Source organism: Gymnoscopelus microlampas, assembly GCF_963454915.1.
Source record: "Gymnoscopelus microlampas genome assembly, chromosome: 11".
NCBI classification, from domain to species: Eukaryota; Metazoa; Chordata; class Actinopteri; order Myctophiformes; family Myctophidae; genus Gymnoscopelus; species Gymnoscopelus microlampas.
The window spans coordinates 40,890,512-40,904,133 of NC_139948.1; the positions used below are offsets into that span (position 1 = coordinate 40,890,512).

Consider the following 13,622-nt stretch of genomic DNA (forward strand, 5'->3'; position numbering starts at 1 on the left):
AAAGCCCTTTTTACAGGTCTTCAGAGCTGTAGCCTTGTAACTTTTAAAACACTACTGTTTAAACGAGTGTTTGTGGAATGCCCTTAATCTTAATATGTGTGTAACGTGTTTGCGTTGTTACACCTATGCGTTTTGTATATACCTTTCAAGCCGGGAACACCTCTGTTAGGGTGCATCAAAATTCAATGCAAAAATTTTAATCTCAAAATATCAAACTGTTAGGTGTTGCATTTTGTTCCATTGTCTATACAAATGATTTGTGCAAAGTTTGGGGGAAATTCATTCAGATTTAGAGGTGCAACGCAACATGTCAACTTTTGCTATTTTTCCAAAAATTGCCGTTTTTGGTGCTTTTTGAACTCCCATTTCTTGATAACATAACATGGTAATTTCTCAAAAATACAACAAACAGTTATTGAGAAGATGTTTTTGAAAATAGCAAAATGTGTTTATTAAGAAGAAACATTTGACATTTTCATTGAACATCATTGAAACATTTTCAGAAAAATAAAAAATTCGAACATTCTAACAAAAACAAAAAAAAACACTGTGTTCAGCTTGCGCTTGCAGCAGCGAAGATTGGGCTGTTCAGTGGTCATGCTCAACTGCCTGCAGATTCTGCAGATGTTGCTCACTCTCGGCTGCTGCCACAAAGTCCGTTGTGAGTTTGACTCCACGCTCGGCACAGTCATTCACAATGTTGATGGCACGCACATTCACCACACGTGCCTGGAATGATGCACTGGTAGCCCAATCCTCTTCATCCAGAAATTCTGGATCGATGTGCAGCTGGTGCATACCGAACCAGCAGTCTGGGTTGGCGAGGTCGGCCAACTTAGTGGTCGGCGAGAGGACTGGAAGCTTTGGCTTGCCGAAACCAGTGCCAAAACGCTGCTTTGGGGCTTGCATGGGAAGGGTTACATGGCGGCTTTCCGACATGTCGCCTTTCCGACGTTAACGAACCCTATACCTAACCCTCACCCTAACCCTAACCGCACGCGGAAGCCACTAGTCGGAGTGGCGAGATGTCGGCGTGGAAGACTGTTACCCTCGGGAAGATCATCTAGCTTGTGCTCCAAGATGGCATCCACAAGTGCACGACGCAGCTGGCACCTTGGTGCTGAAGGGTGCCAGGGGCATCATCTCACCGGTCAGGTACCTGAGGTGCCTCTCCAGCGCTTTCATGGCTGATAGGTTGTGGTAGAGTGTGAGGTCATTCTATGCGGCATCTACGGCTGTGTCACAGGTCAGCCACCATGTTGCGTACTGTAGATGTGCGTAATGAAGATGGCAAACACCCGAATCTTCGGCACCTACTGCCATGTGGTGATGATGCCCTGGGGAAGCATGGCGATATGCTGCTCCATCAAAGCCAGCTTGAGAGTGTAGAGGAGCTTGGCCATCCAGCACGCCTTGTGCAGAGCTCCCAACCGTTGAAAGTATACTGCAGTCTGTGCTGCATCATCTGCACCCAGATAGACAAGACACAGCTGCACAAACGTGTGGTAGTCGCCTCGCTTGTAGTCTATCACTGCTGCAGTACACACAGTGAGTTCAGCACGTAACTTGCCCAGTAACGGTTGTTCGGCATTGGCAGTAATGTAGTGGGACAATGGGCCACTGTAATTGTGCGGCAGCAAGTTCAGTTGTCCTGCAGATGCCTAAACAAGGTAACTTCTGGTGAGCGTGACGTCTCCACCTTGAGATCAGTGAAAATGTGGCTGAGGAGCACCTCACCAATGTGATGCCGGCACCCGGACCAGAGCAGTGGTCTACCAAGTGAGAGCTGGATGGCAATGCAGGCTGCTGTGATGCAGTGGTGTCAAATACCATGTTGATAACCTGGTCGGCACAGCACCAGTCCTGCAGTAGCTTAAATGTCAGCAGGGCGATGATCTCTCCGCACGCCTCGTCTTTCCTCTTTGTATACGCTGGCACACCAAGCAGTTTGAGCTGCTCCGCATCTCCAACCACCACTGTCAAACACTCCTCCAACTGGCGCACATTGCTGAACATCAGTGTCAACTTGCTGTCCCAGTGCAGGGTGCACATGGGAGATGGTGTCCACTGCTTGTGGTGTTCTTTATTGACAGCCTCCAGCACTTGGCCGCGTGATCGATCTGCTGTCGCATAGGATGCTGAAATATTTGCACAATTACCGCCCAACTCTGAACTTGCGCGTGAAGGCAGCCTGCTGCATCGGTGTGATCTTCAACAGTGTAGCCAGTGACACGAGACTCGGCCGGCTGAGGATGTAGGGTGGAAAGCAGGCTGTGGTGCCAGTCTTCTGTATCGCTATGCTCATCACTTTCACTCTCCAACATCGCCATTCTGGACTTCACTGTCATTTCCTGCTGCTCCTTGGTAAAGCGTGCCTGCCAGGCAGCTCCCAAAAGTACAACTCATATGAAAATATCCTTAATAAAAGTACAATAGAGAGTAGATTACCTCAATTGTCTTCAGGTCAAGGGTGGAGTCATTTTGCCTCACAGCATTGTGCTTCGTTAGCATTAGAATTGTCCTTAATTGATTCTCTCAGGTTAGCATGGCTACCAAATAAACATTATGTTGAATGTTGAAATGAAAGTTGTAGCTAAAGTGCATTATGCACGATGTGTTGGTGATGGCAGTAATATGAAATTAGATTTAAAAATGAATAAAAAATAAACAAAAGGTAAAAACATGCATAATATGCTGGTTACCCCCTTTTGCCATAAAAGCTGATGGCCGTTGCACCTCTAAATCACCTCGTATTGCAAAAATATTTTGCATATGTTGTAACAACATGCATTGGAACACTTTTATCACATTAACAGATCAGCAGGTTAAAATTGTATTTTTTGATGCACCCTAACCTCTGTGTGTAGTTATTTTTCAGAAAACTTAGTTCAGGATTTAGAAGGTGTTTTTAGAATTGGCCTCAGGTCTAAATCCTACTGTGTAAAGCACTTTGTTAGTCCTCTCTGTGAGAAGTGCTATATCAATCAAGTTACTTATTACTTATTTACATCAGTTCAGTGTAATGTGTATGAGTTAATGAATGGCACATGAGATGGGAACACATTTAGCCTCCATTAAAACCAACTTAAACTTAAAAGAACTTAAAAGAAAAGATGACACCTCATGTGTGCTGCTGTTGCTGTTGTTGTTGTTGTTGTTATGATCAGTATAGTATTGCATTTTTATCTCTTTTCACTCAGGTTAATTCACTTGAGACATTCTTCAAGTGAGGTTCATTTCAAACCCTCAGTTAACTGACCCGTTCTCATAGTCATCGCTGTCATCATCGTCGCTTTGGTGACAGGTGAAGGCCTCTGCATTGACATAGGTTCCTTCATCACCTTCATCATTGGCTCTGACCACTGTGTTGTAGGTGTTCATCACACCTTGGAAGAAATATATACATACATAATGTATATCAGTGTTGGTGTCATATAGGCTATATGTTATATCAGCTTGATCTCATTGAATTCCAATACTGGTACATAGTAAAGCAAGTGTATCTATATAGCGCATTTCAACGATAAATCAATTGAAACAGATTTACACAAAACATCAAGATATTAATAAACAAAGCATTAATACACAAAATAAACGTTTATAAAAGGACAAACAAAAATATGTAAAAATAAGAGGAAGTTGAAATAAAACAGAAAGAAAAGCTAATCTAATTACACACTATATATTGTAAGCAGGTAAAAGCACTCTCACTTTGAGGAAAGTTTCCTTAAGTAAAATAGAATTTCTCGAGTAAAAATATACTTTTAAAAGTAAGTAGCTAGACCCTTGGAAGATGAATTGCTGAGGTAGAGCACCACACTTGGGCCCTGGAGCTAACCCAGAACCTTAAGATTCAAAGGCTAACGCTCTACTGATTCTGCTACCCGAGCACAAAACGTTTTTTTAAAACGGGGGATGCAGAAATGTTGTTATTTTGTTACACGATGTGAGGTCAAAAGAATATACTGAGCATAGCATTAGTTAGAGTTGATGCATCAGATTGAATTAGAGATGTTGTTACCTTCATATTTTGCAGATGTTTAACACATTAGGGGATTTTTTTTATGATTATGAGGCTCTCAAGACAGAGAAGTAAATAGCTACATCAGCACAACCACACCCACAAAGAAGTGTTGTATGTCCGTTACCACTTCTTGTATCACTGTCAACTTTCTTGTTGTTCACAACCCAAACACGAGTTGCAATATGAACAGGAAACCACAGAATGTGCTATATGAGACATCAGCTGGAGGGGTCGATCTGACTGGAACTACACAAAACATGGGCCATTGTAGTCCAGGAATAACTGACATGCTCTATTATGATGTCATAGTAGAGGAAATCACGCTCAAAATAAAATAAAAAAACGAAATAAACATGCAAAATCGGTGAAGTGACCGTTTCAGTTTATCATTCATTGTCTCTAAATGTAAAATAATTTTGTCATCCACTTTGCTGCCATTATCCAACCACTTTGAACATGGTGTACATCTCCTTTAAGAATTAGAATCTTCCTCAGTGGTGTAGGAGTAGCAAAAAGTGGGTTTTGTAGAAAACGCAAAATGGGTGTGGCCTATATGGGCAGTTGCGTCTTGATCTAAGAACACAGCATAAAGCATTCATGAAAAAATGTGGGTGCTTTCTTTGGCCTACTCTGGGTGTGTGCATGCAAAGCTGCAACTGGTCAAGCTGTGTCCGAGATTAGTTGCTCACAGACAGACATACACACACGGATAGGGTCGAAAACATAATGTCAGCCTCCCGGCCTTTCGGCCTGGCCGAGATAATTACTCACAGGCTGTGGGATCAGTCTTGAACACAGGCTTTCTGTGTCTTCGCCTCCACATCAGACAGAGACCGATCAGCAGCAGAAGTAAGAGCAGGACCACACCTCCTACAGTTCCACCCACAAGCAGAGGGATTGGAGAGGCTGGAAGAAAGAAAAAAAGTTGTATTTATTTAGAAATGTAGTTATATAACATTTTGAAAGATACAAGTAACAGAGATCTAGTTTGTGGTAGTGTGTGTATTTGCTGATACTTTATATAAATCTTCTCACGGTTGACTGAGACGCAGAGCAGCTCTGAGCATTTAGAAGTGAACTTGCGTGTGGAGACGGTGACTTCATAGACACAGCTGTAGTTGCCCTGGTGTTCATACTCTGCTGCAGGGAACTGGAAAGAGGCAGAGTGGTTGACTGCTGACTTCTGCTTGATATTGCTGTTGGAGCCAGAGAAGATGAGGGAGAAGAAGCCTCCAGGATACTGGGGGAGAATGGAGCAGGTGATGGACAAGCTGTAACCCCTGGTGACCTCTGAATGCCCAGGACCCCAGACCAGCTCTGTGTATGGAGTTGTCAGAGAGATGTTGGCCTGCGGCAGCCTCACTGGTCACACAGAAACATAATTCATAATTTTATACTGGAACATTAAGACATGTCTTAGTTGTCAATTTTAATCTATTCTTCAGACTATTTCTAAACGTTGGTGTATACCATTGAGTCCAGGGTGTGAATTCTTAGACATTTTAAGCAGTTAACATAATATAATGCTATAGTTTTTTGCCTCACCTGTAACAGAGAACCTAACAGAGTCACTTTGAGGAGATTTGAAGGGTCTTCTTGAAACAGTTCTTTCATATTGACATTGGTACGACCCTTCATGGACAAAGTCCACATTAGGGATGTTGAAGGTATATGACGAGACACTGGTGGTTTGTTTCTTTGTAAATGAACCAGAGGTCTGCTGCAAAGTGAAGGTTCCAGCCAAATGTTGAGTTGAGACGGAACAGGTGATGTTTACTGTGTTACCCCAGGTAACCTCACTGACAGGATTCACTGAGATGCTGGGCTTTGGGAGACTCACTAATAGTAGTATATGAATGGGGAAGAAAAGAAGAACATTTTAATTATTAGCTTTGTATATTATCAGGGCCCACGCAGCTATGCTGCCGGTCATTCTTGTTCTTTTCTCTTCCAATAAGGAAACCTGCATGAAAATAAACAAAACTTTGCACACAGGTTAATTCCTATGACAAACTTCCTCAAATGGCATTGTGGGACGATTCTCCTAATGGTGGCGCTACAGTAACCATCTACATTTTATGGCGGAAAGATGCTAATGTCTCCGGTAGGGGACACCGCAAGTCTCCTGCCCACCAGTCATCAAATTATTGGCTTAGGAAGGCGACAAAAACGAAATAATCTCCATGAATGCAAGGCTTCATGGGGTGTGTAATTGATAGAAAATAAGTATTTTTTTGGGGGTTGAACTACTCCTTTAAGGTGATCTGAATTTAACTAAATAGTAGGTGTAACATTTTAATTGATATTTACCAGATAGCTACTTAGTAGAGCAATTGATCATGTCAACGGAGGGCGTGGATGAGTTTCATGCTGTGGTATATAGAGAATATAAGCAGAAGTGGAAGTACAATTCTGCAAACGGTTCCCTTAAATAACAGACTTTTGCTTGGTTATATTTCTAACTAAATCCATGTACTGAACAGCAATTAACATGGTGTGTGCCTGGGTAGCTTGGTCGGTAGAGCACTCCACTTTGAGTCACAAGGTTTCTGCGTTCGATATCGGCCATTGCCAACTCAGTATGAGTATCAACAAAACTCTGCACATAGTCCAGACCGGCCTGACCATTGCTGCACAGCAGCGGTACTTTCAGAATTATGTCACTACATTGTTAAGTAAAATAATGAAATAGTTATTTTCCTCACTTGGTTCTTTCTAAATGAACCGGAGGTCTTTTGCAAAGTGAAGGTTCCACCCAAATACTGAGTTGTGATGGAACAGGTGATGTCAACTGTGTTACCCCAGGTAACCTCACTGACAGGATTCACTGAGATGCTGGGCTTTGGGAGAGTCACTGAAAATAGTAGCATATGAATGTAAAAGATTACGCTGTTTTAATAACAGTTTTTGACAATCATGTATATTTGTAGTTTGTGCTTTTATAAAAGCAGCCAATCAAGCCTACTTTCTGGATGTTATGTCACTTGGAAACAAGTGGTAGTTTGACATATGATTTAAGCACTGAAACCCTCTAGCTGTTCTTAGTAAAAAACAGACCTGAGTTACAACTGTACTTGGACCACTTTTTTCCATCTACACCTCTTCGCCAAAAATAGCCGATCTGTAAGCTCACAACGCATCGCAGCGCGATGTGTTGTGGGCTTGTAGATCGGCTATTTTCGGCAAATGTTCCCACCAGAATAGGCATGCTGGGGTTCAAGTGGTTAAAAACATGGCATCAATTTCCCTCTAATCTCTGCCAAAAGCCAAAAATATAATAATATAGTAATTATAATAACATATGTAGTTCCATTAATCCTCGGTTAGGTTTGTTTGTAGGGTTTCTATCATGATCTCTGGCTCCAAAAGGTCCCATAAAAAGTCCTGACTCACCAACAATGTTAACTGGGCTGCTGTAGGAGCTTGTTGTGGTGCTGTGAGTTGAGTATTGACAAGTATAACGTCCCTGGTGAGAAGAGTCAACACTGGACAGTGTTAACGTCTCACCATTGGTCTGACGTCGAATGGACGATCCATCCTTGTAAAAGTTAACAAGAAGAGGTGGACAGAGCAGGGGTGAAACTGAGCAGGTGAGGATCAACTGCTCTCCTGGTGAAAGAGCTGAATTGGATGCAGACAATATAGGCGATGGTCTATAAGATGATCCAGTAGATGTTTGTCCTGCAGAAGAAAACATCTCACATTGAACAACTGCTGTTCCCGATCACCATTTGGAGGAACTGCAATTATGAATTAAGTGTTCATGCTTTTGAGAATATTGAACTCCACTCATTCAGTGAACTGGAATCAAATATTCATCCAGGTTCTATCAACAGTAATTATATCTCATCAAGATCAATCAGTTTACATATCTTACCTGAACAAACAACACCAACATCTTCTGAATGGCTACAGGAATGTTTCCCAAATCCTCGATGTGAGCACTGACTCACAGAGCATTCACTACCAGAACAAGCAACATTATCCATCCAGATCTTATCGATGCCTTTTGCATAATCTGGTGTGAGAGTGGTTGTAACGCTCCCACAACCCAGCTCTCTACAAACCACAGCGGCATCATTGCTGTCCCAGCCGTCGTCGCACACCGTCCCCCACTGACCACTATGATAGACCTCCATCGTGCCAGAGCACCGTCCACCACCTACTAGCCTCACCACTGGACCTGGACAGAAATAAATAAAATGAAATAAAATGAAATGGTGTTGTACCTTCAAGATTTTTCTTTTTAGCGGTGCCAGCCGCTCTACATTTGACCGTGTGTGTGGGTCCGTCCGTCCGTCCGTTTGAGCACGGCAAAGATGCAACACATGCGCCACTTCAAGACATAGACACACACACACACAGGCACGCACACGCACACGCACACGCACACACACACACACACACACACACACACACACACACACACACGTAAGGACCGCAAAAAAATAGTAAACTTACTTAAAAGTTGATAAAAAGAGTAAAAATACTGTAAAAATGTGTAAAAAAGACTTTAAAGTAAATAAAGTGATTAAAAAGACTTTAAAGTAAATACATTGAGTAACAATACTTAACAGTACTTACATTGAGTAAAAATACTCAGTAGTACTTCAAATAAGTAAAAATACTTAAAGGTTGTTAAAATGAGTAAATATACTTAAACATAGTTAAAATGAGTACAAATACTTAAACATAGTCAAAATGAGAAAAAATACTTAAAAGTTGATAAAAAGAGTATAAAAACTATTTTAATACCGCCTCAATACCAGCACCCACACATCAAATAGAGTAGTACCGTCTGAATGCCAGCGCCCACACATCAAATAGATTTGTACCGCCTGAATGACAGCACACACTCATCAGAGTAGGCACCCTGCCACCGCTTAGTCACACTGGGTGTGATTTTTTGAATAAACATTTGAGATGAGTCACATGACATCCATTCTTACCTGAGCAGACGACACCAGCATCCTCACCATGACCACAATTCTGTACACCAAATCCACTGTGCGGGCACTGAGTTAGAGACTTTTCACTTCCTGAACAACCCACATCATCCATCCAGATTGGATCGTTCCCCTGTCCAAAATAGGCACTCCCATGAGCACTCTGTGCCCTCCCACAGTTCAGCTCTCTGCAAACCACCTCAGCATCATTCAGGTCCCAGGAGTCATCACAGACTGTTCCCCAGCGGTTGTTGTAATAGATCTCCACTCTTCCAGCGCACAGAGAAGACCCGACTAATCTAATCTGGGCAGCTTCTGTAAACAAAAAACAAACATTCACATTCTAAATTTCATTTCATTAACTGTTTTTTTTTGTCAAAATATGTATATATATATTTTATTTCAGAGACGATGCTGACCTGTATGTGAAGGTATGTACAGGAAAACAGACACTGTAGGTGGAAAAGCAGAGCACACTGAGTTACTTTCATGTTTTCCTAATCGTGACAAAGTATCACATCACATATCACCCGTGGCATTACACTATGAAACACATTGATACAACATCTATATAGCTTTCTGTCATTTGTGTCCATTTTAGTAAAACCTTGATATGTTAACATTTTCCACAGTGAAAATCTTCTTAATAACAGCTCAGTATAAGTAGGGCTGCAGTAGCCTGGTAAACCGTGTCATGATTACAAATTTAAGTTGACAATTATTGTCACACTAATAATTGCGATTAACAATTTAGTTTTTGGCATTAAACATTGGAACATATGAATACAAAATACATTTCTGTTTGCCTTTTAGGCTTAGTAAACAATTGCACAGGGAAGATATGTCAAATAACTGAAATAAAATAAATGACTGACATTTATACATTTTATTAAAAAAAAGGTAAACATTGCGGAAATAGATCAGCTATTTCTGCTTTTTTATGTATGAACATTTTTCAACATGGAAACAATTATGACAAAATAATTGCGATTATACGATTAAGTCATAATTGTGACAGGCCTAAGTATAAGTACCGTCGTGCTACAGATACAACTTTTTTTATGGTTGTGGTTTGCAGGGATATGAATATGAAGCCAGCGAAGTCCTCTTTAAGTCCTCTTTATCGTGACATTCAATTAATGAGGAAGGTATTTTTTTTTTACATTACTGGAGTATTTCCAGTATTTTCAGTTTAGTTACTGTCCACAGAATAGAGTCAGGTCCACAGGCATGCAAATGGGTTTCCACGCACGAGCGGTTGCCTATGATGACAACAACAGACTAGCCAATCACAGCACGATCCCTCCAGCCTATGTGATCTAAACTTGACCCTCCTCTGTCGTCATGCGGGGTGAAGTGAGGATTCGACTCCAGTACCACACGCACGCACGCACGCGTGCACGCGTGCACGCACACACACGCACACACGCACACACATCAGCGTTGCACGCACACACACGCACACACATCAGCGTTGCCATGTCTACTTATTATAAGTGCCTTTGGGCTTGTTTTTCTGTCAAGTTGCTTTTTTGCGCTTGTTTCCTAATGTTGCTTAAACCAGTGTGGTTCTCAAACCTTTTCCATGTCAAGGACCCCCAAATGTGGCCACAACTTGGCCACAGATCTGCAGATTTCGTGCCAGGGACCCCAATACAAATTTGAAATGTTTCAAGATTTTTCTTTGAACACAGCAGATCTACAAGCTCACAAGGGGTCGCGATGCAGCTATATACAAATAGCTGATGTGTCGCTTAATTCTTTTGGGCTTGTTTTCATATACCTGCTTATTTCTCTCACAAAATCTGGCAACACTGTTCACATGGCATGATGATGACACTTATGCGACAGTGGTTGGTTTACAGTGTAGTTATAAGCCTATTTATCATGTCAGGATTATCCATGGGGTGCTGAGTGTAGGCTATAAGTAGGCTACTGACTGTAGCCTATTTTTATTTGTATCCACTTCCTCCTCTTCCAATTGCAGTGGAGTAGAAGGTAAAATATTTGCCTCTGAGATGTAGTGGAGTAGAAGTAAAAGTATTGAAAATTGGAAATACTCCAGTAAAGTAAAAGTACCTCAAAATATTACTTAAGTAGGCTAGAGTACTTGAGTATGAATTATTACTTACTGTAGTTACTTTACACCACTGGCTGCGGGCTACCGGGACTGTGCATGCAGTCACACGGACAGTAGGTTAGCCGGTGGGTGGGCTAAATATGCATGGGATGACCCACTTGTAAAAGTTACACTTCATCTCCTCCACGTGAAGTTTAAAAGACTTTCAAAGTCTCCAACAGCAGGGCTTTTTTCTTTCTTTTTTCCTTTTCTTTTGTTTGCTTACGTTGTAAAATAAATGAGCATGGTGGAAAAAGTACTCACATGTTTTACTTAAGTTAAAGTATCAATACTGCAAGGTAGGATTGCTCTGTTACAAGTAAACATTCCGGTATTCAAAATGTTGAAAATTGGAAATACTACAGTAAAGTAGAAAATACGTAACATTTGTACTTAAGTACATTACTTGAGTAAATGTACTTAGTAACTTTACACCACTGTAAACAAGCTTATATCATTGTGGTTGAACCTTGTCAGTAGATCCAATCAAATCACATTCATAAACATAAACAGGTGAGAAGGTGGCATGTAAGAGAATGAATGGCTTCATCCAAAACCCATGAGCACGTTCAGACATTTTGAAGCACCTCAGCCTACCTTACACATCCACACATTCCACAGTGGTTCTGCAGGACTTTTACTTAATTAATACAGAGTATTTCTACATTTCACTATTGATACTTTTACTTACTGTAAGTAAGAAATGCGAGTAGACTTTTTCTACCACTGTCCACACTTCTGGCACTGATCAACTGGTGATGAGTGGGAGCTGCCTGCCTCATCATCTTTGCCGCGTGGGTGGGTGGAGGGTGGGGGGCTATAGGTAACCAACGTGAGGCATAAACGTGATGAGATGCATCTCTCTCTCCCCCCTCCCCCTCCCCATCATTCTCTCTCCGTGTCCCCTTCCTCTCTTCCTCTCCCTCCCATCTGTTTTATTCGGTCAATATCTAAAACTCTCGTCGCCTCAAATGTCTTCTGGACAAACAATCCCATCATAATCTCTCCTGTCATGTAAAACACCCTACGCTGCTGTGTGACACCCCTCCTCCTCCTCTCTCTCATCGATGCACGTGTGCACTTGGCATGCGTCGTCAGCAGGGGCCATTATAAACCATTATAAACCCGGCATGTGATGTGTGTCGTTGATTAATATGATGTGGTGCATGTTTGGTCCACGGAAAGTTGCTTTAGATATAGGCTATGATCTACTAAGGGTTATAGGCTTCCTAGCCTGTATGTGTGTGTGTGTGTGTGTGTGTGTGTGTGTGTGTGTGTGTGTGTGTGTGTGTGTGTGTGTGTGTGTGTGTGTGTGTGTGTGTGTGTGTGTGTGTGTGTGTGTGTGTGTGTGTGTGTGTGTGTGTGTGTGTGTGTGTGTGTGTGTGTGACAGCTAGGGGTATTTACAGTGTATTTGTTCATGTACAAACAGATAACTGTGATCAATCCATCAATCCATCAATGAATCTGTTATAACAAAAATACTTTGATACCACAAAGGATTATGTTTACTGAGTGACAGCCCTGCTGGTATTAGAAGCCCCTTGAATGAAAGAGAGGGGTGGAAATTGCCCTTTCACCAACTTCCTGCTCTGGAGCGCTTGAAAGGGAGTTTACGCCTACGCTCTGCCTTTGAGTTCCTTCTTTTCTTTTTCTTTTCTATTTTTGAACATAATTAGCCTGACACTGACATGGCCTGAATTTTCATTTTGTTTCACTGAATGCGGGGCTATCGATTCAGGGGCTGGAGCCAGGTTAGAACGTTATTAAGACGTGGGTCAAATAATTAGAAATTGTGTTTGCTTAGGGAGTGCCAGACGGGTGAGACAACACAGATGTGCACCTAAGAAGGATGCAACACACATCAAACTGCATCATTTGCAAGTGAAAAGTTTAATTCCAAAAGGATTATCTGCACTAAAATAACACACCAACTGAACCAACTGAAACTGAATATTACTGATGACTTTTGTCAGGGTTAGAAAAACTTTTTCAGTATAAAAACAACACACCATGAACATTAGGTACTTTTTATTTTGTTGAAATAAATTCTATAGCACTTTGAAATCATTCAGAGGCCAAGCTCATCACTATCAATGGGCACAGGCAGAGATTTCATTTTCAGCATACCGGTATTCTCTTTTATTAAAGTAATTTCACTGAGATTACTTGTTCTTCACCCATTTCGGTTGTACTGTCCCATTTTAGCTCACATTGTGATCTCTTACACGTGTCACTGAGCACAAAATATGTTCCGGCCATCCCTGGCATGCAATCAGCACAGCAGGGTATGCGCTGTGAGCCTGTATGATGCTCTGGGTGAATGTGGGCTATAGTGTTCTCTGCTAAGAGATACCAAACCAAATACATGCCAAAAATGCCAAAATCCAGCTCTCTGCAAACCATTTGAGTGTCTTCCATGTCCCAGCTGTCATCACAGACTGTTCCCCAGCGGCTGTTGTAATAGACCTCCAGTCTTCCAGAGCATCGAGACCCTACTATTCTGATCTGAGCACCTTCTAGCTGAGAGAGAGA

General features: G+C 41.8%; 1 protein-coding gene and 1 long non-coding RNA gene across 2 annotated transcripts in view; both read right to left on the reverse strand.

Annotated features, from left to right (window-relative positions):
- LOC311054759 (uncharacterized protein) overlaps nt 1-13,622 on the reverse strand; it is a gene marked incomplete at both ends in the record, with an annotated part of 106,890 nt that overhangs the window by 26,676 nt on the left and 66,592 nt on the right. The window contains 4 exons of the mRNA XM_084070764.1: nt 3,260-3,386; nt 4,796-4,930; nt 5,060-5,386; nt 5,570-5,863. Of these exons, the coding sequence (XP_083926890.1) occupies nt 3,260-3,386; nt 4,796-4,930; nt 5,060-5,386; nt 5,570-5,863 (883 nt within the window). The remainder of the gene's footprint in view (nt 1-3,259; nt 3,387-4,795; nt 4,931-5,059; nt 5,387-5,569; nt 5,864-13,622) is intronic.
- Nucleotides 7,473-9,093, reverse strand: LOC311056402. The gene is made up of 3 exons (XR_014601875.1): nt 8,974-9,093; nt 7,902-8,207; nt 7,473-7,705 (listed from the first exon to the last, which is right to left on the reverse strand). It is a non-coding gene; the product is annotated as an uncharacterized lncRNA (long non-coding RNA).